Source organism: Phaenicophaeus curvirostris, chromosome 9 (genome assembly GCF_032191515.1).
Source record: "Phaenicophaeus curvirostris isolate KB17595 chromosome 9, BPBGC_Pcur_1.0, whole genome shotgun sequence".
Lineage (NCBI taxonomy): Eukaryota > Metazoa > Chordata > Aves > Cuculiformes > Cuculidae > Phaenicophaeus > Phaenicophaeus curvirostris.
This window is the reverse complement of record NC_091400.1, coordinates 34732846-34760524: the sequence shown is the minus strand read 5'-3', so window position 1 is coordinate 34760524 and position 27679 is coordinate 34732846. Positions and strand designations below refer to the sequence as shown.

Sequence of the window (27679 nt, the reverse complement as noted above, 5' to 3'; positions counted from 1 at the left end):
GACATTCAGCATAAACATCACCTGATTAAACAAGGGTACTTCAGAGATGACCCAGAACGCTACTTGCTAACAGTAAAACCTAACCCTATAGTCTGATAACCAAGAGTGGGAGGGAAGAGTCAAAGACGATTACAGAACACGTAATCTAACCTGTCACAGTAAGATAAGGCTCAACTCAATCGCTTCACTCTGTACAAGTGGACACATGTTCCAATACAAACATTTTCTTACCCTCAGTCAGAAAATGTCAACGTGCAAGAGTGAGCAGGAGTTAACATCAAGACAACACGCCAGCCCACAGCGCTTTGTCAGTGTCTGTTTTAGCTAATACCCACCCCATTACCCAGACCTGGCTCCCTGTGATTTTCACCTCTTCCCAAAGATCCAGTCGGTGCTCAAAGGAACCCACTATTTGTCAGCAGAAGACGTGAAAGCAAAACCAACAGAGATCCTCTACAGCTTTTCAGACAACATTGGCAGCTCTGAACAACTGGAATTGCTCTGAACATTGGCAGCATCGTGTGCAGCGCTGTTTCAGCTCAGAAGGGAACTGTTTTGAAGGTGATTGTAGTTGATTTTCTTAAATTGTTCAATCAAAAGCTACAGGCACAGTCTCATCTCATGAGTTGGACCTCATGACTAAATACAACATACAACATAGTTATTGGGTGGATGAGGTGCTGAGGGATATGGTTTAGTGTTTGATAGGAACAGTTGGACTCGATGATCCGGTGGGTCTCTTCCAACCTGGTTATTCTGTGATTCTGTGATGCTTTACCACCACTAGCAACTGAAGCCTCTGACGGCTGAATTATACAAAGAGCCAAACCACCACCAATCTCACGCTTGCCACTTCACAAGGCACGAAGCAGCACAGACTCCGAGGCATCAGTCACACGTGTGCCTCCCGCGTAGAGGAAAGCCCCGTCCACCACCACCACCAAAGCCAGACTTATTTTACTCTGTTTTGACAACATTTGACAGACTTGCATTCGCCACTATCCTTGACGCACTGCATGTTAAAACTTCTGTCAGAAAGCATATCATCCCTCGCAATGAAAACTCATCCGTGCAAGGCTGAGGAGTCTCTGCTCTCAGCCCTTCTGCCTAAACAGCAGCGGAGCAAGTTGGGTGTTTGGGGAGTCAAGAGAGGAGATGGCTGACGAGGCAACCCTGCCAAGCTGCCTCAGCCAGCCATAAAGATCAGCTAAGTTTAGGACTGGGCTGCAGGGAGGGCAACAAGTCCCATCTACCCAGGGTCCAGCAAAATCCCAGCAAAATCTTGCTACAGGAGTGGGCTGTTCTTTGCAGCATCTGAGAGCTTGTCCATGCAAATCAGCCAGCTAAAGCCAAACACAAAAGTTACAATAGGCTTTGAGTGGCATGACGCTGCGAGAACGGGAGGAGAAAAGTCCATCTGAATCCTTCCCAAGCAGGGAGGGAAAGCTGGTCGACAGGGTTATCATTCCTCAAGGCAATGCTCTTGGCCACATCTCACACTGGTGGGCACATCTTCCTTTCTCACAGACCTTCCAGTGGAGAGATACTGCCCCGTCACCACTCAGCACACATCAGTGAAGTCCTAAACCTAAAGTCCTAACCCCGTAAATCACAGAATCACTTAGGTTGGAAAAGACTTTTAATATCATCAAGGCCAACTATAATCCTAACACCACCAAGTCCACCACTAAACCACATCCCTAAGCACCACATCTACACGTCTTTTAAAACCTCCAGGGATGGTGACTCCACCACTTCCCTGGGCAGCCTGTTCCAGTGCTCAACAAGCTTTTTGGTGAAGTAATATTTCCTAACACCCAGCCTAGACCTCCCCTGGTTATCCCCATTAACGGATGTCGGCATTTAATCCAGAATTAGCAGATCTTTCCAGGCACATAAACCTTTGGCAGGGCAATGCTAACTTAATTCAGACAGATCCAGCCTTATATCACATAGCACATGAAAGCAACTACAGCAGCTAATTACTCTCTAACAAATGATAAATGCATTTGAATTGGTCACTGGACACATCCTACTGAATTATACCCTGATAGTGAAAAAAAACATAAGGTTGCTGCTGACTGCTGTTGGTACGATGACTTCTGCAGCTCCACACCAAACCCAGAAAGCAGCAGGACTAAGGCAGGACTAAAGTGGCCACCATCCCCAGTCTGATTTCACAGTTCCCAACCCAAACTTTAGGAAGCAATCACTGCAGGACAGCATCTCAGTTCCTGACCACAGGTCTCTAAATCTTCTCAGCCATCAGCTTCTAGTGGTTATATTATGCTGGAACCATCCTCCAAATGATTTTAAGAAAGAGGAAAGCATGGGGGAAAATTTTAAGAAAAGAGTCTGGGGGTTTTGTTGGTTTTCAGTGTTTTAGAACAATAGTTTGAGAGTTTCCATTAATGAACGGCTCCTGGGTACTGCAGCACACACACCACTTAGAAACACCAGCAGATAGTTCTGTGCAACCATTCTAAATATGAAGTGCTTTTCAAATATTTCCAGGGGGTTTATTATTATTACAATCAATTAAAAATACGCCTTTAGTCCACAGAAGATGTGCACGTTTGCCTTCAAAGAAGCAATTTGGTCATTGAAGGGATTTTGCTAAATCTCTTGTATGGATGTTGTATTTTTCCTAAGGCCATGCAACCAAGTTTTGTTTTATTTTTTTTTTTCCAAACCAGAACTCACAGGCTGCTCTTCCACCGAAAAACGAATCTCTGGGATTTTGGCAGATACTCCAACTTTACATTCAAAGCATTCCTAAGCCTGTTAACTCACAAAACTGGGTCATTTTTCATCTTACTCAGCATTTTCTATAAACAACATCACATTTTGCTGTTATCTCAGTTAACGACAGGGCATACACCACCTCCAACAAGAATAGATCAGGCCCTATAGATTTCTTCATGATCACGAGCTCTCTGCTTTGTTTTACATTCTGCTTCTACATTTTTTTTCCCCCTTCTGGAAAGCAAAATATGCTGATTACACAGTCTTCCAAAAAAGCAAACAGCTGCTGCCAATCACCAAACAAAACAGCCTTTTAAAATTAAAGCCCTGGGTATTTTCCCATGGCAAGTACAAAATAACGCAAGCGAAGAGACGAGAGTTACAGCTCCCTAGTTAAAAAGGCTGCTCTTTGGTCTGCAGCTCTGTAAAATCTTAATTGGAATAACAGTTGGTACAAACGTGGTCTCACAGTCCTCTCCTTGTGCTGACAGGCTGTTAGCAGCCAGGATATATCCTGCCAGAGGTCAAAGGTGTGGAAAAACAAACACAGCAGCAATTTTAGAAGATGAAGAGGAGATAAGGATTTGTTAAGGCATTTTTCGACCGTGGAAAAACTATCCAGCTCTCTCCACAGCCTGTACCCGCTTACTCCAGTCACTCCTTGCAAGCTATTTCCTTTGCGGGCAGAAAGAAAAAGCCACTTACTTTAGACAACCGGCTTCTAGTTACTTGAATGGGAAGAATGATAAATATGCCTGTACTTGACTTCTCTCACTGGTCTCATAACTTGAAAGAAAATAGCAAGACTTTAGCTATAAGCCCCTCATGTGAACTCAACATAGTCTCATTTCACATTAAAGAAAAAAAAAAGAAAAAGTTTAAACGCAAAATAAGCCCAACCCTGCAACAGCACCTAAAACTCTTTAACACTCAGAAACAGGTATTCTTTTTAAACAATATGCATCTTAAATGGTGAGGGTTATGTGCAAGGCAAGATCTTGCAAGAAATTAACTATTAATTAACTAATCTTGCAGGAAATTAACTATTACTCCATACAAGGCAGCTAAATTTACTTCCATGCTTAAAAGCCATTCAAAGTTTAGCCATTTTATAACCCTGAATCTACACAGCATCAACAGCAGCTTCCATAGATACTTCATAGATGTCTCCCAAGTGACGGGGGACAGGACAAGAGGGAATGGCCTCAAGCTCCACCAGGGGAGGTTTAGGCTGAACATTAGGAAAAAATTCTTCACAGAAAGGGTCATTGGGCACTGGCAGAGGCTGCCCAGGGAGGGGGTTGAGTCCCCTTCCCTGGAGGGGTTTAAGGGACGGGTGGACGAGGTGCTGAGGGGCATGGGTTAGTGTTTGATAGGAATGGTTGGACTCGATGATCCGGTGGGTGTCTTCCAACCTGGTTATTCTATGATTCTATGCTTCACCACAGAGAGCTACAGGTATCAAAGGTCTGCCATGGCCCTCACAATCAGTCCTCCTTGTTTCTAAAAGGCTTCCTACTCCTACTGAACCTACTGATCTCCAGCCACCTCAGGTGCTCCATCAGACCCAGCACCACTTAACTGCAAAAAGACACAGGCTACCAAACAACAGAAGATTTCCTCTTCAGGAAATTTCCTCTTGATTTTCCTACTCCTTGTATAATGCGGGAAAACAGGCTGATGCTCCGGTGGCTTGTCAAAACCCAAGGTTGGATGCCACTACCTCCAGAGTCATGGAGGCTCAGCGTGAACAGGGCAAAAAAGCCAACTCTTCTTTACAAGTTTTGGTCCTTCCTGTTCTTCTCCCGGATCCTCTCCCCATCTTAACCCCTGGTGCCACCACAAACGGTTATCTTGAACATCAACACATCATCAAGACTGCGTCCCCTTTCTTTAGTCAAGACAAGGACTTCTCCTCAGCCACACATGAGCACTGCGTAAGCCATGTTTGCGCTGCGTGTAGACAAGCATAAAAAAAGTCAACATTTAGCTATTAATGATCCCAAATAAATTAAACTGCTCCTGCCTCCTTACTCAGTCTCCCAGGTGCATCCACTACTAACAGAGCAGGTCACCTGGATTGCATTTTAATAACGAGAACTACAGGTAAGCAACACACCCGGCTCCTGTTCTCCTTTATTTAGGTGGCCGTGTCTTCCTTTCTACAGGGATGCTCAAATGAAAAGTGCTCATCAGTGCAGATACAGATTTACGCAAGCACCCAAGATGACCATCTACCACCAGAAGACATTGTGTCACCTCAGTAGGTGTCCGGTGTTCGGCATCAGGTTTTGAGGGCTCCTCATCACCGCAACGTGATGCGTCAAACAGAGGAATGAACGCTTCCCAGAGCCACTCAGCTCCTGAAGCTGTGAAAGAGTATCTTTTCCACCCCGGTGATTAATGTCTGAAGCCGCAAGTTGCCTTAAACGCCGTGACTGGTATTAGAGTACTGAACGTGGAAGGTCAATATGGAACGCTCCCTCGGGCAGGCAGCGCAAATTATGCCCCACCTGAGGCAACCGTGAGGAATTTATGCAACAGGCAATTACAGTTCAAGCTGGAAAACATTAATTCAAGGCTTCGTCAGCCTTGCTGGGTATTGCACTGGGAGCAGCAGAGCCTCCCAAGCTCGTTCTGCTGAAACTCAGAGCACTCCTCGAGCCTTGGTGGGCTCGATTCACACTTGGAGGGACGAACGCACACACAGAGCGGAAAAATAAGTGGGTTTGGATGCAATATGCTGCCCTATAGTTTAACTGAGGAAATTAATGCCCTCAGGATGTCTTATCCCACCTCAGGCGCCTGCAGCTACCGCACGGCTCCCCCGTCAAGACACTTTTTGGGGTGATTTTTTTTTTTCTGGAGGATTTTCAGTTCCACTCCAGCATCTCCCCGCTGCCTTTTCGAAGCCGGAGCCGCTGCCCGTTCGCCTTAAATGGGCAAAATAGCAGCGGCGGGTCGGGGGGTCCCCTCGCCGGTTGCTAGGAGACGGGGGATGCTCGGGACCCCCGAGGCAAGAGGTACCTCTTGCCTCGGGGGTCCCGAGCATCCCCCGTCTCCTCTCTCGCCTCTCCTGAACCAAACGCATCGCATCCCCGGAGGGAACCTGCTTCCTCCTGCCCCGAGCCCGGAGATCGTGACTTCCCCACCGCGCGGAGCCGCCCGGAGGATGCGGGAGCGGGGGGGGTCCCGGGGATGGGGGGAGAGAAGCGCCCGAGGGCAGCGAGGGGGATGCGGGGAGAGGAGAAGCACCAGGGGGGGAACATGCGGGGAGGCACCGGGGGGAGATGCGGGGAGAGGGATGGGATGGGGGGAGATGCGGGGAGAAGAGAAGCACCGCGGGGGAGATGCGGGAAGGCACTGGGGGGAGATGTGGGGAGAGGAGAAGCACCAAGGGGGAGATGCGGGGAGAGGGAGAAGCACCGGGGGGGAGATGCGGGGAGAGGGATGGGGTGGGGGGAGATGCGGGGAGAGGAGAAGCACCGGGGGGGAGATGCGGGAAGGCACTGGGGGGAAGATGCGGAGAGAGGGAGAAGCACCGAGGGGGAGATGTGGGGAGAGGGATGGGATGGGGGGAGATGCGGGGAGAGAAGAAGCACCGGGGGGGATACGGGGAGAGGGATGGGGTGGGGGGAGATGCGGGGAGAGGGAGAAGCACCAGAGTGGAGATGCGGGGAGAGAAGAAGCACCGGGGGGGATACGGGGAGAGGGATGGGGTGGGGGGAGATGCGGGGAGAGGCACGGGGTTGCTCCCAGCGGGCGACCCCCTTCCCCCCCGCTTACTGTGGGCTCTTGGGGTAGAAGGGGAGGGTGACGTGGCTGAGGTCCTGGATGTCGAAGGCGGTGGGCTCGGCCGAGATCGCCTGCCGCTTGGTCCTCTGCTCGCCCTGCAAGGTGCCGGCGCTCTGCTGCTGCGCCTGCTGCGTGGCCGGCCGGATCACCGAGCGGTACTTGTCCAGCTCGTTCTGCAGCTTCTGGATCAGTTCGTCCTTCTGGTCCAACTCCAGCTCCAGCTCGTCGATGAGCGCATCCCGCTGCCGCAGCTCCTCGATCTTCTCCTGCAGCGCGTACTGGAGATCGCGCAGGGTGCCCATGGTCCCGCCGCTCTCGGGCCGCTCGCCGGGCTCCGGCCCGTCCCCCCCGGGCCCCCCCCGGGTCCCCCCGCTCCCCGCCCGGCGCTCGGGGCCGGTTCCGAGCCGCCTGCGTCAGGCGAGGCTGGAGCCGAGCGGGGGATGCGCGGCGCTCCCTCCCCTCCCGGCCGCGCCTCCGCACACTTTTCCTACACAACTTGCCCCGCTCCCCTGCCTGCCGTTTACTTTCTTTTTTTTTTTTTTTTCCTCCTCTCTCCTCTTTTTTTTTTTTTTTCTCTCCTTTTTTAAACACCCGGGTCGTCGCGCCGCCTTCTCCGAGCGTCGCCTGGCAGGGCTCAGCCTCAGCAAAACCCTAGGTTTTAATGGGAATATCCCTCAAACATGCCTGCGCTGGGGTTTTAAGCTGCTAAAAAAAAAAAAAGAAAAAAAAATAAAAAAAAGAAAAAAAAGAAAAAGAAAAAAAAGAAAAAAATAAAAAAGAAGGAAAAAAAAGAAAAAAGAAAAAAGAAGAAAAAAAGAAGAAAAAAAGAAGAAAAAAAGAAGAAAAAAAGAAGAAAAAAAGAAGAAAAAAAGAAGAAAAAAGGAAGGAAAAAAGAAAAAGGAAGGAAAAAAGAAAAAGGAAGGAAAAAGAAAAAAAAAGAATAAAAAAGAAGAATAAAAAAGAAGAAAAAAAAGAAGAAAAAAAGAAAAAGGAAGGAAAAAAGAAAAAGGAAGAAAAACGAAAAAAAAGAATAAAAAAAGAATAAAAAAAGAAGAATAAAAAAGAAGAATAAAAAAGAAGAATAAAAAAGAAGAATAAAAAAGAATAAAAAAAGAAAAAGGAAGAAAAAAAGAAAAAGGAAGAAAAAAGAATAAAAAAGAAGAATAAAAAAGAAAAAAGAAAGAAAGAAAAAAGAAAGAAAGAAAAAAAGAAAGAAAGAAAAAAAGAAAGAAAGAAAAAAAGAAAGAAAGAAAAAAAGAAAGAAAGAAAAAAAGAAGAAGAAAAAAGAAGAAAAAAAAGAAGAAAAAAAAGAAGAAAAAAAAACCCCTATGTCTTAAAAATTGGGAAGCAGACTTTCCGCACAGCTGTGATGCCCAACACGTGAGGGCGAGTTTGTTTCTGGCACACCCAATGCAACAGGGTCTTCCCGCGGCCACCACACAGCCCAGTGCCAGCCTCTGCAAGGCAGAAATAACCCCACAAAACACACGGGCTGAGAATCTCAGCCCCAAATGACTGCGTTTTCTGGGTGTGGAAGGGACAGCGATGCACGACGCGCCAACACCAGTGGGACGACGTGGCTCCCACGGCAGAAAGAGGGATCTGCGAGCACGAAAACAGCAGCTGTGGGAGTTTGCCAGCAAACGCGGGGTCTGGAGGAGTCAGGGGTGAAGCTCCACAGCCCAATGTGGCACAGGTGCCTCCAATGGCTCCTGCACCCACACGCTCTCACACCTGTGTGTCTTCAGGGCAGCAGAAGCAGCTGCCTCAGTTCCCTCTCTGGGAGCATCGTTTGGGGGGCAGAGAGGGAGGATGCAGCCCTGTGTAGGTTTTTTAGAGGTGGGTGGCACCTACATGTTTCTATCAACCATTAGTAGGTGTCTAGTCCTCCTATCCAGGTGTTAGCTGGAAAGGACAGACATCCGGACAGACATCCAGACAGACCGTGTTTATCAGCTTTTTTTTTTTTGGTTGCTTTTGCTTTGTTATTTTTTAACTGTTGCATCCTGGCGCTTGGCTGAGTCCAAAGTTCCAGCTTTCAACCTGCAGATGGTCTTCATAAAATAAGTTTCGGAAAAAAAAAAAAGCAGCAGCTCCCTGCTCAGCGCTGTTGTGTGAAATGGCCTGGCAGGTTCCTCAATGTACATAATAACTCCTGTGGTTTTTGAGATGCATATTAAAAAGAAATTGTGTTATGCAAAATGCTTCTCTTTTCAGTCCCCTTGAGACACACATGACAGGCACAAAAGCAAAGTCCCCCTGGTTGTTTTCTTAGGTTGCCAAAGTGCTTTAGGTTCAGATAGTGGTTTTTACTCCATATTCCCTTCATTCCAATCTTGCATAACTCACTAGAACAAAAGTACCAAATACATTCCAAACATTTCCAGTTTAAAGAAGAGCAGCGTTAAATAGATGCACTCCTGCTGCCTACAAACTAGAAATCAATGATAAATAAAGTATTTTAATAGCGTTCAGCCAACATACTTAAAATTTTATTGCTTTCCTCCCTGCAGAAGTGATACCAACTTCTGTATGAGGGAACCAGCGATACAGTTAACTGGAGCCCAGCAGGCTTGGAAAGAATAACAGCCCTGGGGGGAAAACTTGTGTGTAATTTCTCAATGACAAGCAGTAAAGCCACATTACTTGGTTTCAATTAGAGTTGCAGAGCCTGGGACTAAGACAACAGTACCTAAATCAGAAAGGATCTGGGGAAAACCATGAAAAATTATGGGTAAGAGAAACAGCAAGGAATTTACCTGAGTACATCTAAAGAAAATATTTATTCACAGGTGGAAAGTACATTTCCGTAAGACCTACGAGGCCTAAAGAGAGATTCTTCTGGTTCTGTTTTAGATCTAGGACTATAATCAGCAGCTCTAAAGTCTAAGGCTGGTCTTCCCTGATTTAAGGATGAGGCCAAAGCAGCTCAAAGGGCTTCAAACCTGACAGCCAATTCTGCCAAAGGAAGGCACTTGCCTGTTTTCAGTTATTCCCCACTCTCCCAGAGAAAGCATCCTTGGGTGAGCGCAGATCTCCTCCCTGTGGTTAGTACTTCAGGCTTTTGCAATACTGGCTGGTGTGTAACCTTAGGGATCCCAGGGTGCCGCCCCACTCTGATAAAAATAAATCCTCCAATGCCATTCCTTTCAGCTTAAAGTTACCAATTTAAAAAAAAAAAAAATCTCAGACAGAGCAGCTGCTTTGTCTTCTTGGAAAGAAATGGCTTTCAGGAAGAAGAATGGTAGGAATGCAGCAGCTGGCTTGGGTTTCAGGAGAACGGGGCAAAGCTCCTTGCGGTTTGTTAAGGAGCCTTTGGTTAAGGTTGTCCCAAAGCATTTTTTCTTATCCAGCCACAGCAATGCTGCGCCAGGGTGTCAAGTAAGCAGGAAACCAAAAAAAAAAGAACATCTACAGATGGCATCCTTTCCGCCCCCAAAACACTGCATGCTGGGGCTTGCTGACACAAAACAGGGGTGTTTCTTCTCTTCAAAAAGGCTCTGCTAGACTCACAACGTTTCTTTCCTGCATAGCTCCTAGGTTTTAATAGTTTTCGCTTCTAATACTTTCCAGGATCGCCTGTCACCAAATGCACCCACTCAGCTGCCACCTTCCAAGATAAAAACATATTTGAAAGCTCCCTATTCTGCAAACACCTCCCTGGGCTCGCCCATCAGAGCTCAGGTAGCAAGTGGGATTGCTGAGAGGAAAATGTCACCTTGCTGCAGCTGGCCAGGAAGCATTATTTTTTTTCCCTTGCCTAATCCACTCCAATTCCTTACCCTTTTCCCAAATTATCTACGGGAGCAGATCAGCCTGTGCTGGAAAGCCAAACCACTTGGATTTGCAATGCATGTCTCTGCTGGTCAGGCTTTTGTGCAGATTCGGGAAGGTGTGTGGCTCTACCTGCCGATGGCACCCAGCCAGCTGCAAAGCCAAATGAATTCCCTACGTGCACATTCACAGCAACACCTTTAAGATGTGAAGAAGGAAAGGCTAAAATTACAGGAAGATCTAGAGGAAAGCAGCACATACAGGAGCTGAAGTCCTGGAAAAAAGCATGCTATAAGCCACCGAAGTTGCAGCTCACTCTGGAAAGTCACCAGGTCTCATCCCTGGGATGCTACTCCTCCTATTCCACACTGTACCCAAAAGTCACACCATGCCCTGAGGCAGAGGAAGGAGTGCCACCTGCTGAAACATGAACACATCTGACTCCTCCATAGAGCACATCTGACTGTTCTTTTTGCCTTTTGCCCTAAGCAGCATGCCTCTGGCAGCTCCTTCTGGGGCCACGGTGCCACTGCAAAATAATTCAGCCCCCAAGGATGGCGATGGGACTGGAATTAACTGTGTCAAAGCAGCCTTGCCAATATCAAGGAGCAGGAATTGGCAGTATTTGGGGAGCTTCCACTAGAGCAACCAAAACAGTCCCTCTGACCCCTTTTCCCCATCAACAAGACCCTATTCTCTACAGCCCTGCCTATGTGTCTATAGAAAACACAGATCCTCTGCCCCCCAAAAAAGCATCTGACATACTTTAGCTGAAAGATGTCTTTCTAAGCCAGGCTTTTTCTCCCATAACGGCATGAAAAGCTGGATTTTAAACAGCTAACCCCATCAGATGGCTGCATGCGATGGCAGTGGGTCTCTGCATCCCTCTGCTTCGGTGCTGGTTCAGCTCCTCACGAGTCCCGGCAGGGCAGGAGGGGATGCTACAGGTTTCCCGGTAGCACCTTATCAGATTCTCAGCCTAAATGAAACCTTTGGGGCTGGGCTTTCTCCAAGAGGGAGTAAACACATTTTCTGTGCCCCACTAGATAGGAGCTGCAAATGGCAGCAGATCTTCAGACAGGTCAGACGTGGGAACCACCACCCCTGATTCCAGTCTCTCCTGTCCTCAGGTGACTAGTTGATTTTTTTCCCACCTGCCAGAAAGGGATGGACTGCCTGGCAAGGTTAAACATGACCAAGGCTTAGACACATCTTCCTGTGGGCTGGATTAAGTCAGAAGCAGCTTCAAAATTATTCAGCTGCCTTAAGAAGTCTCTTTAGGCTCATGTTAAGCCACAACATGTTCTCAAAACTCAGTGCTGCCTTCCACTGCCTTTGCCCCCGACTTTCTCAGCAGTCCCAGGGCACAGACTGTGTAAAGCAAAAGCAGCATTTAGACAAGGAGAACCCTGGAAATGTAGTGTTCTTTTGCTCTAAGCCTTAAGCTACCGGCAAATGAACCCAGGGACCAATTAAACTAAATGTAAGGATGCAGATCAAGTCTTGAAGCCAGGGGATACATGATACAATGGAGATGAAGTTTGCAGAAAACAGCAGCTCAGTTCATGTAGTTGGAAAAGCAGATTCATTCTGGTTCTCATGCACGTATCCATGAGACTGGGAGAAGCTGGAACATTTGAAGGAAGTGGGAAGCCATGTGTTGGATCTGAGGCCACTGATTTCCATGGAGACACGGCTGGGAGAGCCCGGCCAGTTTCCTTGCACTTCCTGCCAACCTGAGTTTAACCGCTTGGGACCCCCCATGCTCAGTGATCCTCTTCTCTTAGAATCATAGAATCATAGAATCACCAGGTTGGAAGAGACCCACTGGATCATCGAGTCCAACCATTCCTATCAAACACTAAACCATGTCCCTCAGCACCTCGTCCACCCGTGCCCTAAACCCCTCCAGGGAAGGGGACTCAACCCCCTCCCTGGGCAGCCTCTGCCAGTGCCCAATGACCCTTTCTGTGAAGAATTTTTTCCTAATGTCCAGCCTGACCCTCCCCTGGCGGAGCTTGAGCCTATTCACAAGTCCTCCTCCCACTGTATGATATCTCAGCGTTACATCTTTTCCCATCTCCAACCCCTGTTGCCTTCTGCAACTCGCTGATTTTTTTCATCACGGTTCTCTAGTTGCAAGAAGCAGAAAGTACTTACAAAGGTGTGAACAGCAAGAGACTTGGTTTCCCCCCAAATCATTTTAATTGATAGCAGCTCATTTCTACAGCCTGATTACGAAGCTGCTTGATGCCATTTCTTAACTTCCTGGGGTTTATGGTGACAAACCACTCGCTGGCCCTGAATGTTTGCAATTCCGGGTGCTCCCTCTCGTCACCCTTTTCGATCCTGAAGTGTTTCTTATCTCTCCTTGCCAGTAATGCACCACTCACCTACCGTAATTGCCTTGGTCTGCCGGGCTGATTTATCCAACCTTCAAAACAATTCATTTATATTTGAAATTGGATTAGAAATAAAAATGTATTCCTCTACCGCCGATATGAAAATACCCAGTGTGTCACCATTATTTTATAATGAATGCATCATGAACGAGGGCACCATCTCTTTATGTAATCAAATTAATTCCTTTACTTATTAAAAAAATTACTCTTTTACTATTCCAGGTATTTATAACAATAAGCATAAACCATAGATTTTAAATCTTTGTTTTACATGCCTGAACAACAGGCTGGGTATTTTTTTTGAGATAAATATAAGTTGCAGTAAAAGTTGCCTTCCTTTTTAGTAGCTGATTAATGCTAGAATTTGTTCCGAGGTCTTTGTCTGACATGTGTATGTCCTCAGCAAATATGAATATTTTACTGAAATACAAGACTTTTACTTTATTATCTAGAAGTGTTTATGTTCATGATTATAGCAATGCTAAACCTTCTCTTGCTCAAAAGATTTCCAGAAAAGGTTTGTACTCGAAGTTGATCCTCATGATCATTTAAGTTTCAGGATAAATTTCTGCATCTCACAGAGGACCCAGCTCATTAAAGTACCAAGGAAATATCCATGAAACATCCAAGCACAATCTGCAAACAGGGGCTCACATTGGGTTTCACAACAGTTTTACAGTGCTCTGCTGATTTTTACAGCTATTTCTTATTTATGCTTGGGGAAACTTCTTCAAGTTGTGTTCTTTTAGTGTGTAAAAATGTTTATGCTCACAGTTTTCTCTTTGTCAGTGTTTGCTCGAACTGATTGCTCTACTCATCAGAGCATTAGAGACGAGTGCTCGCCTGATTTCCTGAGCATTGCCAACATCTTTCAAGTGACTGCCCTGATGCACTGGGTGAATCGGGGATGGAAAGCACTTTTATTCAGCACAATTTCTGCTCCGAATTAGCAGCCAACCCCCTGGATAAGGTCCCTGTACACACTCAGTGCATGGCCACTAGCCGATCTTGGAAGAACACATGGAACCACAGTTCCTTAGAAGCCACAAGCAAGTCAAGCTCTGCAAACCCAGGGCTGTGGTGACTTTTCTTACTCCATCTCCAGCTCATTTTGCTCTGAACCCAACTCCCCTCTGTTGCACGGTATTAAAACATACACAGAAACACGCTGTGAAGGTTCACCTAAATTCTTCTCCACCATAAAACACGCTGGGAAGGTTTGCCCTTGCACATCTCCCCTAACACCTCCCAGTCTTTGATCTGGGTGGAGAACTGCACAAATTCCACCATCAGGGTATCATACCGACTCCTGGGAGCTTCCTCAAAGCCAGAAGGAAAAATCATTTGCAAGTGATTATGCTGCAAAGGCAACATGCACTTTGGGTCTACTTCTCTCTGCTCTAAAAAGAAACATTTCTAGGTTGGTCAGGACCTTTATAGGCTACTTCTCTGCAAGAACTATTTCTGTTGAAACTTTCAATCGTCTCTGCTTTTCCTTGAGCAGCTCGGCCCAAATATAATAGGGCAATTTTTTCACAGCCTTATTTACACAATACATAAACGCAAAGCTCAGTGTACAAACTCATCTTCAAAACATAGAATCACCAGGTTGGAAGAGACCCATTGGATCATTGAGTCCAACCATTCCCATCAAACACTAAACCATGTCCCTCAGTGCCTCGTCCACCCATCCCTTAAACCCCTCCAGGGAAGGGGACTCAACCCCCTCCCTGGGCAGCCTCTGCCAGGGACCAATGACCCTTTCCAAGAAAAATTTTTTCCTGATGTCCAGCCTAAACCTCCCCTGGTGGAGCTTGAGGCCATTCCCTCTCGTCCTGTCCCCTGTTGCTTGGGAGAAGAGCCCAGCACATCTGACATGCTGTGGAAGTCTCATGTTGTTAGAACAAGAAGGATCAATACTGGCACACGGCATAAAAACCTGCATTATGGCAGAGAGGAAGGCGCCGCGTTTTATACTTCTGCTCCCTGGAACAAGAGTGCAAAATCACAACCTGCTTCAAAAACCCCCTTGTTCCTTTCCAAATAAACAAATGTCAATTTGGGCTTTTTAAGTCCACTCTTTTCCTTTTTCTTTTTTCCTTAAAAGCCACAACTATCATCAAAACACCTCATTTCAGCTCATGATTTGGGCGTTATGTAGCGTCAAGGCTGTGTGCCGCCTCCCTGCGCAGTGGGTGCCTGGTCCCCACTCTGTTCCCTTACATGGCCTGCAGCTCTGGCAGGCACAGCATTCTCCACATTCTTCTTTTTTTCCCCTGCTTTTTAAATCATATTTCTTTCAGGAGGAGAAAACACAAAACACAAGGAGTAATGCCGCCCTCTACTGCCCCGCTCCACAAGGTTGAGCTGCAAACTACCAAGTACTTGTTGAATCACCACCACAAAAAAACCACCCCAAAACTCAAAAAAAACCCCTCAGTCAAAAGGTGATATATATAAACAAAACTAGGCATAGAAAAATTTAAAAATAGGCATACATTAGGAGGGAAAAAAAAAGACTACGGGAGCCAAGGATGTTGCTCAAAGCTTTAAGTTCCCATCAATGTTAGCATATTCTATGTCTCAGCAAGGGCATAAGATTAACACTGTAAGTTTTTTATCGATTTAGCTGCCACAGCTCTAAAGAAGTGATTGTATGTCATATTAAGAGCCACATTTATATAAAAGTGGGCACTTATGAAACCACAGCACTGTCTCTCTAAATGTCCTTTCTTCTTAATATTCCGTTTATTGATAAGCAAGCTGTCAGACATAGAGGAACTCTACCTGCAAGTCCCAGCAGACCAGAAATCACATTTTAAGTGGTTTGTTGTTTGTTTTTTTTTTTTACTATACCATGTGTTCCTCCTAAAGAGATGTGGAAGATGAACTGATTTGTTGAAAGTTTGAATCGATTATGTGATTCGTTAATAGATCTTACAAAGGAGCTGTTAGGTGATCATTGATTCACAGCCACTCCCAGCTTCTGGCTCAACACTCAGTACTTGCTGCCACTGTGATAACATGGAGCAACTCCAAGCACACACCTAAAAGTCAGAACACACAAACCTAAAAGTCTCTATCTGTTAGTATTAATGACCAACTGAATCTGAGAAAAACCAATCTGACAAAGACATTTCATTTTCACTATATACCGTGTATATATTCTGTATTTAGTCTCATTTCTTTAGATTCTAAGTTATTCCATTTTCAAAAGTCTGAATCTTTTTACTTTCTATTTCTATTCCCTAGTAAGCTCTCAGAAGTCAATAAAATTAAAATAGCTCATGCTAAAACCACTATACCTATAAACTAACACTGCAACTGCAATTAACTCATCACCTCAAAAAAAACTTTCCCAAGATCCTCAGAGGTACAGAGAAAGTTAAACTTTACAAGGAACTTCTTATTTAAAAAAACATTAATGGAATTTCCAGATGAAATTGGTATTGATTATGCAGCGGAATAGCAAATGCTGAGCACAGAGGTCTAAATTATGGGGAAAGGATCGATACAGGAGCCCCGCTAGAATGGAAGATTTAAATAGATGTCTTTTTCCCCTCAACCTTGTTTGTATTTCTGTAGGAAACAGTCTGGATATGGAGCAAACAATGTTTTTAAAAGGCATATCCAACCCAAACAGATTAGGAGATTCAGGGAAATAATTTTACCCCCAGGCTGAAACAGTACAGTACCCAATTCTTACATTATACGGAGAGCTAAAACCTTCTATTAGGCCAGCAAATGATCCTGGAAGAAAGGGGTGTTATTTTTACACTAAGCCATAAAATACATTTGTGATATCTATAAGAAATAAGCCAAAAAATATCTACCAGGAGATGAAGTGGGAGACGTGCACCTTATTTCTGATACGCAGCCTAGGAATAAGCAAAATCCTGCAATCTGTGCTCTTTCAAAAGCATAATTATCTACCAATACACCATAATCATTCCTTGTTCGTAGATTCCTACAACTTGAGCTGGATTTGAAATATCAGTGAGTTATAAAACATCTCCTCAAACCTGCTAGCACAAGGGCAGTGGGAACTGTGCCAATCACCTCCACTTTGCAATGTAACCCTGTTCTCACATAATATTCTTACACACTCATGGATGGAAATAAGGTAATTTCTCACCTGTTGCTTTTACTCTTACTGTAATTCAGAGCCATTCTTTGCAATCACCCCAAATACGCAAATAAAATCTGCATGTTGATGCAACCTATTAAAAAATTTCATCAAAACCAATAAAGATGAAGCAGGTTTTGAGATTCCCAGTAGACAATCCATTTCACCTGGGTAATTCACGGAATCATAGAATCATTCCTTGATGAGAGGGGAAGCTTGGAGCAGAGGTAAATGCCAAATCTTTACATTCCATCCTGGGATATGAAAAAGATTTCTTAAATTTCTCTCTCATTGACCCCTTCTAGCAGGATTGTTCCAAGTCCATAACAAATTGTCCACTTAGATTCAATTCTAAATAAGAATTACTTTCACAGAGAAAAGCAATGCTTATTAACAAAACAGGAACAGAAGGAAAACATGAGTCCTCCAAGAGATTATCCTTTAGACCCAAACAGACTTATTGAAATGTCCTTCAAGCAACCAGGATGGCAGATGCATCCTCACATAAATAAGGAGTCTTAGGCACATTTTCAGCACAACGCCTTTAGGAATAATAAAAATGAGAGCCAAATCTGAATATGTCCACCTATAAATGAGTCAGACAGGGTATATTTCCATATGAAGGCTATGTTGTAAATCGATTACCTATCTACAAAGCAACCAGTTCCAACTTGCTGGAAGAAAAGACCCATTTTCCTTAGGCTAGGTGTTATTCATCCACTGAAGAGAGTAATGCAGATAGAGAATTTCGATGACGACCATCCCCAGTCCTAACATCTCAGTTGACACCATTTAGTTGAACTCAAAGCTCTGAACTAATGCAATATTTTTCCTTTGTAACTACTAAATACCTTTTTGCCTTTTACTGGCAGAGCCTTTTACTGTACGCTCAGGTTTTACTGCCCTCTGAATGGCAAGCTACGTGTTTGCAAAACTAGACCTTCGATTTGCATGTAATTCCTAGGCCACCTTCATCATGTTAATGGTTTTAAAAATATATATATACTTGATATGTTAATACCCTATATTTATCTTTTTATACTTGATACTTTTTTCTCTCCACCAACATATAGTAAAGAAATGGTAGCAATGTGCAGATGACAATGTCTTGCATTCTATTTCTAACAGTTCTCAGTAATATCAAGTTCTTGCAGAGGACAGTGATTAAAGCTTTAAAAAACGTGGTTTCCCCTTGAAGGAAAGGAGGGTCATTCGATCATTCAAACCACATCATTTAACCCGTACTTTTAACTATAGCTTTAGTTTATTTCTATTGAGGCATAGCTCATTTCTGTTCCAAAAAAACACAAAGCAGCCTAAAACATGAACTAATTGCAGCTCCTGCTAGCTGCGTGGGTTAATTAACATAATTACTCATTTGTATCCTGGTCAGCTTGCTGAATCCATGTACTGTATTTCCAGCTTGAATAATTTAACAGGTATTAATTATTTATACCTTATAGCTCTTTCAAAGGAGTTGTTTGGAGTCAATGCCAGCTATTAGACCTGGCAGACAAGGCCAAGTGCTGCCCCACGAGGGCCAGCTCCACCATCACACCCCCATTTATCCCAGTGATTACAGAAGGAAAATAGGAAGAGTTGCATTTAGCTACCAAAAAGCATCGTGCATTAAACCTCCCTACGTCCAACGCTTGATTTATAGACGATGCCAATGAGTTCAAAGGAAACTGGCAAAATGCACCTCCCTGCTAAGCCCCTTTTTCTTTTTACTAGTCAATATAGTACATTTTAAGGGGCAAGACTGCAAGCAGGCAGACACCCTTCCCCCATAAGCTTTGCCATCATCATCTTTTCCAGTAATCAAAGTGCTGGTTTAAAGCTAGGAGAAGACTACACAGCCATGAAATGGTCATCAAAACATCCAAAAAAAGGGGCAGGGGCAGAGAGGTGCCTGCTGAACATTCTCCACCCACAGCTTTACCTATACCTGTCCTACCAGCTGCCCTCTGCAGGCTGCCAAGAAAGCCAAGGTGATCTCCAAGGTGATCTCCTGATCTTCCTGATAGGAAGAACCTCTCCACCTTCCTCTGTTGCTTTGGTGGGAGCCTCAATGAAGAACTGGCTCCACGGGAACCCAAAGGTGATGTTATGACCAGTACGTAAATAGAAAACAACTAGCTAAATGGAGAAATAACAACTAGAGACCAATGACAATGTGTAGATGTTGGTGGCTCAGGCTGAACTGCTTTTCAGAGTGCTAACCTCCCTGCTGTGGGAAAGGCTACGCAGCATCTGGAGACAGCATTGAGGAAGGCAAGCAAATACCAGAGCTGAGGAAAAAGATCTTTATTAAGGAAAGGCCTCAATTTGTTTCACTTATGGGAAAAAAATAATAAAGAGAAAATTTAATTATATTATGTAGACAATATAATGTAGATGAAGTGTTCAGTATTTAATGGCATTTGGGAGAAGCAGGGAAAACTGGAAGACAGGTAAATCCTTATGAAAAATCAGGCAACTATTTTGAACACAAAGGGCAAATAACCACAAGAACAAACTCCCAAGGAAAGTGGTAGATCATATACATCTCCACCTGCAACTTGAGATTAGCAGTGCCACCTCAGCCACCTTCTCTTCTGCTCTACCAGCGAGATCTAAGATGCCCAGCACTACCCAAGTTGAACAGATTTATGTTGTAAAAGCCCCAAACCAGCCAGCTTTTTCCTGCCCAAGCATTTATTAACAAATCTTCCTCTTGCTTTCCATCCTGCTGTTGCTCACTGGTGTTGCTGGTGTGAAGACATCTCAGCCATCCATCCTTTCCATTTACAACTGCTGCAAAGAGCCACGCCGACAGCAAAATATTTTGCCCAGCTAAGCCGTGCCTGCCAGCACACAGGAGATGCTTCCCCCCAGCTAACAGTTGTTTTTAGGGGTTTGGCAGCATCCACCCAGGAATCCTTACCCAGGGTTTAAACTATAAAAATACCAGTGCCTGAATAGTGCAGCCTTTCAACCTTCCCTGGTCCCGCTGGGCTAGCGCAACCTCTGATTGCATCTGCAGAGCTCCTCGGAGGGCGGTGTGGTTACCCAGATGTACCCAAGGGCATCGCTGGCTATATACTTTACCTTATTCAAACCATCTGTTTAAAGATTTCTGGTCTATAAGTCCTTTTACGAGAGCAGAGGGTGGGGAGGCTGACCTGAAAATGTTTTTTCATTCCCAGGAATGCTTGGGGTCTGCGCAGCCCTCCAGCTTTTCCCGGTGCAACGACCTCCCTTCATTCCCTGGCAAGTGACGCATCACGGATTTTGATCATTTTTAACCACTTCCCAACATTAAGCTGAGGGTCGTCCGCAGCATTTTGCCTCCTTCACCAGGGTCTTGAGGGACACGTAACCTGAAGTCAAGGCTACGAGACACGGGTCAGTCGTTGCCTTAATCATGCAACATTTCCTGTCATGTGGAAAATAACGCTGAAATAATCCATGTGTGTTTACTCTCAGCGCTGAATGACTGCCTGGTAACTTCAACTGCTGTTTCAAAATGCTCCCCCATCCACTACCACTGCCTGGTGGGTACCCAGAGCCTCACGTGGCCTCTTTCCATCTATCAACCCTTCTGCACATGCGTGGACGGAGGGGTCGATCACAGCACATCACAGCTCCCCCACGCTTTCACCAGACAAGTGTCAACCTTCCCCATTGGATTAAAAAACCACAGCAACGAGGGACGTGCTGGATAACCAGGCATTTCGTGCCTACAATCAACTTTGTGATGTGATTTACGACCAAAGAGAGATAAGACGTTCTGGTTTTAATATTCAGTGTTACCCTAGCCTGATCCTGTGCAGCGGTGTAACATCCCTTATCGGAGCTGTTAAGCCAGCACTAAGAATACAGCCCAGCCCGGCAGCCTCTAACGCACGCGATGCCCTCATCCTCCGTAGCGACCTAAAACCATGGATAACGCTGCTACGTGCCATACCTTATGCTTATGAATACCGCCGCGTATCATACACTTACACATGCTCTTTTCTTCCATGTCTCTATTCCCTCCCGTAAGACTTTGTGGCCAGGAAGGAGATGGCACAGCATCCACCTGGTCAACCCCTGCCTAACGTTTCATCCAGACCCAATCCATCCCTGGTTCTCCAGGACAGTGGTACCAAGACCTTTTTCACTTGCACTACTACCAATTACTCTGCCAAACTCAAATGAGCTAAAAAGCTATGAAAAAATTAGGAGAGATTGGCTGTTGTGTGAAGAGGCAGAACAAATAGCCTGGTTTTAATAGACACTTTACTATCAAGCCAGGATTAGGGTTTTCAGAGCTCAGACTTCATTTCGAGATGCATCCAGGAAAGCTAGCTACCAATACGAAGAAACACGTTAACCATTTTCTTCCCTCCTCCCCATCTTTCGAGACTCTCGGTCTGTCGTCTGGCACCAAGCGGTGCCACAAGTCAAACACAACTTCGATTTTCCCATTTGCTTGCAAAGCCAGATCATTATACTAGGGTGCATTGCAGTTCAAATGTGAAAGCTCCTGCTTAGCCACTATTTTTGACTCAAACTTGGAATTTTTACAGCTGAAGATGTGCCTCTGAACCTTTCCACAATCTGAAGCAATGAGAGACGTGCTGGAAAACCAGGCATTTCGTGCCTACAATCAACTTTGTGATGTGATTTTCTTTGTCCTACTGCTTCTTAAAAGGCAAATCCAATGGAGCTCCCAGGCTGGAACCAGTGGTACATTCTCCCCACAGCCCTTGATCTTATTTTGGAGGTGCCAGTGATGCGAGTCCTAAACAAATCTGCATAATTTCTCATTCCACGCCTGAACTTTCCTTCAGTGCTCTTAAATGAGAGGTACACTTGAAAAGAAAAAAGCTGTGTTTAACCTCCAGTACACTTTTATTGATTAAAGATCAGTAAACCGTCATTTATTTTACCATGTCAGGCCTGCTTTATCACACTGATAAACACAGGAATTACTTTATGCTGAATGCATCTTTGAATGTATACCAGTGGAAACTGTATTTGTAAAGGCAAAAATGAGAGACCACCTAAAGATTTTAAAGATCAGCCAGTAATAGGATGACATTTCACTTCTCCAGGAACATTTGTCCATAATGAAAGCAACGCAACGCCTAAGCAGACGAAATTGGGTCATAATTATCCCATTATCGTTAGGTGGGTCTGAGGGCTAGACCAAGATAATGTCAGCGGAAAATGTTTCCTCCACACTGGGAAATCATTACCTCAATAGTTTCATTAGCAGAGTATTAGGCTCAAGCAGCTTCTGCTGCAAACAGGCACTCAAGACAACAGACACAGCCTGGAACAGCAGCCTCTCAGCTGTGCCCTCAAAGCCTCGTATCGAAAACCACCTCTTATGACAGAATCACAGAATAACCAGGTTGGAAGAGACCCACCGGATCGAGTCCAACCGTTATGATACAGGATGGGGAGAGAAACACTTGTGATGGGACCACCAGAGAGAAGAGAAGCAGAAGAAATCACACAAGCTCAAGGCCATCCACGTGTTCTTAGTTTGGTAGCTGCAAATAACACACCTAAAGACCTATTTAGCATGTGCTAGTTTACATAGGAGCTATATATTTTATGTGTATGGGCTAGCATGCAGGCGAGCTATACAGGATATATCAGCAGCATCCCCATCTCTACAGCAACAAAGACATCTTCCACCACCCCGAGTTCACTTCTTGCAGGAAAGTTGTGGCAATCCTGATGGTCACCAGATGAAAGACCACCTCTGCTTTTGGGACCAGGTTCCTTAGACTAAGAAGAAAGGTGTTAAAATAAAAGGGGAGTGAAAGGAGGGCTCTGCAGAGCAAAACTGAAGCGTTAGCATGACTTTGCCAAGATACCACAGACTAGAGAGAAGTCTCCTGTGCATCTAATGTGCTCAAAATCCACTTAATTCACATTAACTGAAGGGGCAGGAAAAGTTGCATAGTAAACTCAATGGTCATAGCTCCCTTAGGAAGGCAAAATCTCATTAGAGGGAAAGTCCTTGGATAACAAAATGATCTCATGTGTCAACATCTTAAATAAAACAGAGTGGGACACGTGCTATGGGCAGCCAAATTATTGGAATAGAGAACGGATCAGGTATTTATAAACCAGTTTTTCAAAATTTAAAAAAAATGATGGGCCAAAGTGTCATTAAGTTTTCTCTGCTGATGATCTGCAGCAAGTTTTGAAGCACCAAGTAAAACATTTCAGAGGGCCAAAGTAAAAAAGCACTCCATGAAGATTTTTAGCATGTAAATGGGATTGTACAGATAATCGTGTCATCTTGACATGGATCCTTGCCATCCTTTGGGATGTGCAATTCTCAGTTTAATTGCTGAAGAAATTAAGGTAATACAAAAAATACCAATCTAGGCGGCTCTATGGAAAATAAATCTCATTAAATGAACTTAGCAAGTTTTATTAAACCGCCTGCAAATTGGGTTGAAAAAGCATTTGCAGCTATGTAACGTAATTAGGCTGCTGTAAAACAGGCTGACTTACAAACTTGGGCTCGTTGAGTGCGTCTCCAGCTCCGGGGTTTTTATCTCATCAGAGGGGAGGTTAAAAGCTATGAGCTTCCATTGGAAGAGTGCTCAAGAAAAGCACAGGAATGGGTGGCTAATCCAGCAAACAGCGAGGGCAGGATTTAACAGCAGGATTCTGATGTTAGATTAATTCAGCTTGGAAATGTGAAACAAATACTTAAGGAAGAACAGTTAGGGTAATTAATCTTTTCAACAGTTTGCAAGGGACCATGGTGCTTTCTCAGTCACTGGCAAATTTTTAAACCATGATCAGGTTTTCTTACTATTATCTTTTAAAAGACAGAAATACACTTGAGAAAACAGAGCCTCTAAAAGGTGAATGGCCCATCACCTGCCTCCCTGACCTTGTAAGATACCCACTCACGAAAACTAAAGTGATTTTCATTCATTCTTCTGTGCGGGCACACTAAAAGGGCTCAAAAGTGGATATAAATATAACTCTAAAATCTCTTTCTTTAAATCAAGGTTACTTGCTGAATTTACAAACGCTGTCAGCCCAACATCCTGCAGACTTTTCAGTCTGGAAACACACACAGAGTGCAGATGTACAGACTTTATCAGCTCTGTATTATGCCTCACAATGTGAAAATGATTGCATGATGAGTAAATCCAACGCCCACACAAATATCTGCTGCTTCCAGTTCCTAATGAATCACAGACTGAGAACAGGGTCAGAAGAATAGTCATTGTGGGAAAAAAAACAAAACAGCTCAAATGGACTGTTTTGCTTGCCTGGGCAAGAACAATCAAAGAAACACTAGTTGGGGAGTTTAATGAAGTATTTTGGTGGACAACTAACCACTATATACTATATATATTTGATACATAATTTTTTCCACGCATATCTTCACTTTTTATTTAAAGCCTTTAAGAGAGAGTCGATTTTAGCTACTTGATATTTAGCAACAGAACGAAAGAGAAGGAGAAGCCCTTCTCTTCAATACATAAGTCAAACAACCCAGCCTGAAACGTGGAGATCGGTTGTACCTCCTCTCTGGTATGGGAGTAGCAGCTTCCAGTACCTAAAAGGGCTACAAGAAAGCTGGGGAGGGACTTTTATAAAGGCACAGAGTGATAGGACAAAGTGGAATGGCTTTAAATCGGAGAGGGAGTGATTTAGAGAGGGGATTCCTCATGATGAGAGTGGGGAGGCACTGGCCCAGGTTGCCCAGGGAAGCTGTGGCTGCCCCATCCCTGGAGGTGTTCAAGGCCAGGTTGGATGTTCCTTGGGCAGCCTGGTCCAGTGGGAGGTGTCCCTGCTCATGGCAGGGGGTGGAACTGGGTCATCTTTAAGGTCCCTTCCAACTCAAACCATTCTATGATTCTGAGTTATGGGGCAACCCTGTCAAAAAAGTGCAAGAGCTGACAATAAGCTGCTGCAAAAGGAGCTGGGTGAGAGAGACACAAGACTATTTGGATGCAAATAGTCTCTGCAATGAGATGGTTATCATCACCAATGCTTTCTGATAGCTCGGACTGCACAGACTCAGAAGAGATTAATCAGGCACCAAAATTTCCATAAAGCTGCCCTTCACTTGACCCATGACACCATTTCCACTTCCTTTTCCCACGCATTTTTGCTCGTCTCCCTCCAAACATACGGTTTTATGGAGTAAGAAATTTCATATCCATAATACCCACACCAGCTCAATCCATTTTTTTTCTAGCATCTTTTCCCAGAAGAACAAGATTCTGTTTGAAGCTGCCAGGAGCGATCTCCCATCAAAAGATAAAATATTCTCTTTTTTTTTTTTAAATGATTATTTTAATGTCACGGAAGGGAGGGACAAACTTCAATTTTGTTTCAACTCTCTCGGCTCCAGCAGGGTTGAGTTACGCAGGGAAAGGAAGATGCAAAAAAATCAGGGTTTCTGCAAGCAGACTGATTGTTTGGGTCTGTGTTTCCAAAAAGGAGATCCGGTCCTTTCCCTGAATTGGCCTTCTGATAGTAAAACTGCAGATCAAAGCAATGTGCTCCTGGTAGGGAGAGCCTGACTGCAAAAAATGCCATGTTATACGATAAAAGGGAACATGTAGGTTTCACCCTTTACCTTGACGCAGGTTTTGTAAAGTACCATGACAAATCAGGGGGGGAAGAGAACACACAAAAAAAAAAACATTCAAGAGTCTTTTCCTGAGCTACAAAGCTACTTAAGCTCAGCTTAAGTGAGAAATAAAGCCGCCAAGAAGGCAGCTAGTGCATCATCTGCCCAAGCATCCACACAACCTGCTCCCCAAAGAAGTGACTCCTCAGTGCGACAGGGCAGGCACGGAGCCCCAAGAGCAAGTTGGAGCCTTTTTCCATCCATCTATGTGAATAGATGCTGCCTCGTGGATGGCCAAACAAAAGGAGAAAGTGTTATTGAAACATTTTCAAGAGATGGTGATGCTGACAAAAAAAGAAAAAAAAAAAAAAGAAAGAACACAAACCCAACCAACAACCCACAGAAAATAACACACACAAAAAAGAAAGACAAAATGGGGCAAATGCAGCTTTCCCAGCTATAGGGAACTGCTTGGTTTTTTTTAAGTGATGTACACAAATGTGGTTCACAGAATCACAGAATCACAGAATAACCAGGTTGGAAGAGACCCACCGGATCATCGAGTCCAACCGTTCCTATCAAACACTAACCCATGTCCCTCAGCACCTCGTCCACCCGTACCTTAAACCCCTCCAGGGAAGGGGACTCAACCCCCTCCCTGGGCAGCCTCTGCCAGTGCCCAATGACCCTTTCTGTAAAGATTTTTTTCCTAATGTCCAGCCTAAACCTCCCCTGGCGGAGCTTGAGGCCATTCCCTCTTGTCCTGTCCCCCGTCACTTGGGAGAAGAGCCCAGCTCCCTCCTCTCCACAACCTCCTTTCAGGTAGTTGCAGGGAGCAATGAGGTCTCCCCTCAGCCTCCTCTTCTCCAGGCTAAACACCCCCAGCTCTCTCAGCCGTTCCTCATAAGGCCTGTTCTCCAGCCCCTTCCCCAGCTTCGTTGCTCTTCTCTGGACTCGCTCCAGAGCCTCAACATCCTTCTTGTGGGGAGGGGCCCAGAACTGAACACAGGATTCGAGGAGCGGTCTCACCAGTGCCGAGTACAGAGGGAGAAGAACCTCCCTGGACCTGCTGGTCACGCCGTGTCTGATCCAAGCCAAGATGCCACTGGCCTTCTTGGCCACCTGGGCCACTGCTGGCTCATGTTCAGTCGCTGTCAACCAACACACCCAGGTCCCTCTCCTCCAGGTAGCTTTCTAGACAGACTTCTCCTAGTCTGTAGCACTGCATAGGGTTGTTGTGCCCCAAGTGTACTGAGTTCACCGTGCTCAGCTGCCAAGAACTCAGCCCCTTACTAAAAAAGCAAACCATCATGCTTGCCTTGGCTCCAATTCTTTTTTCTATATTAAGAAAAAAAGAAAAAACACACCTCTCATTAGCCTCTGACCATCATCTAAAACCAGCCAAGCTGTTGTCTGCAACGGTGTGTAAATCCTACTCTCCATCCACCTTCCTGGTCCTTCCCTATTACACTGGTGGAGCTGCCAATGGTGGAGGCTCCATCACCTTGTAGCTCTTTGGAGACCAACTCTGTGGGAGCAGAACTGCTGGAACATGCGCTCCTGAAGAACTGCTGCTGGAGGACCATAGGTGTGGTCCATAGACCACGTGTTCCTGAGGAACCTCTGTGCCCCACTGGAGTGGTGGTAGTTCTTCCCTTTTCCCTGCTACTTCCTTCTCTCTCTTTCTTATTTACCTCACTGTACTTTCTTTTTTCATTGCACTACGGATTGAATTGGATCTAATCAGAGTTGCGATGTAGTTTGTGTAGCACCCTTGGCTGTCTTCACAGTATCAGACTGTGATCTGAACAGATTGGGATCTGTTTGAGAAGCTGCAACTCGGAGTACAGCCAAGTATCTTTTCTGTGATTTTTGTCTGTGTCGAAAATAAATATCGCATTTGAATTCACCTTGGGAGATTTGTCAGTCTCTAATTTCCCATGAAGATATCAAAAGACCTTGTTTACCCCCAATTTTCAACTGTGCTGGTGAGAGTGGGCCCTAACACTACTGGTGTCAGGGGTTTCTGAGGTTGTGGTTGGAGTTACCCCAAAATATTTCACCTGCATTGCAAGGGTTAAAAGAGCCCATGGAAATACAACACATACCAGCACCTGCTACACACTGCTGGGACAATGCTATAAATGCAGCCCATGCTGAATACAGACAGACGAATCACCCCAAAATAGCATCTTCTCCTTTGACTGTAGTGAAGAAGCTCAGATTTTGCATGCAGAAGCAAAG

At 45.0% G+C, this 27679-nt stretch overlaps 1 protein-coding gene across 2 annotated transcripts in view; it reads right to left on the bottom strand.

Annotated features, from left to right (window-relative positions):
* PRKG1 (protein kinase cGMP-dependent 1) overlaps nt 1–27679 on the bottom strand; it is a 473692-nt gene that overhangs the window by 432903 nt on the left and 13110 nt on the right. Inside the window, exon 1 of one of the 2 annotated variants that reach the window (XM_069863901.1) lies at nt 6532–6873. The exons of the other annotated variant lie outside the window; for it this stretch is intronic. Coding sequence (XP_069720002.1) covers nt 6532–6842 — 311 coding nt within the window. The 5' untranslated portion in view covers nt 6843–6873. Of the gene's footprint in view, nt 1–6531; nt 6874–27679 lie in introns of those variants that run through there. 2 annotated transcript variants of the gene reach the window in all.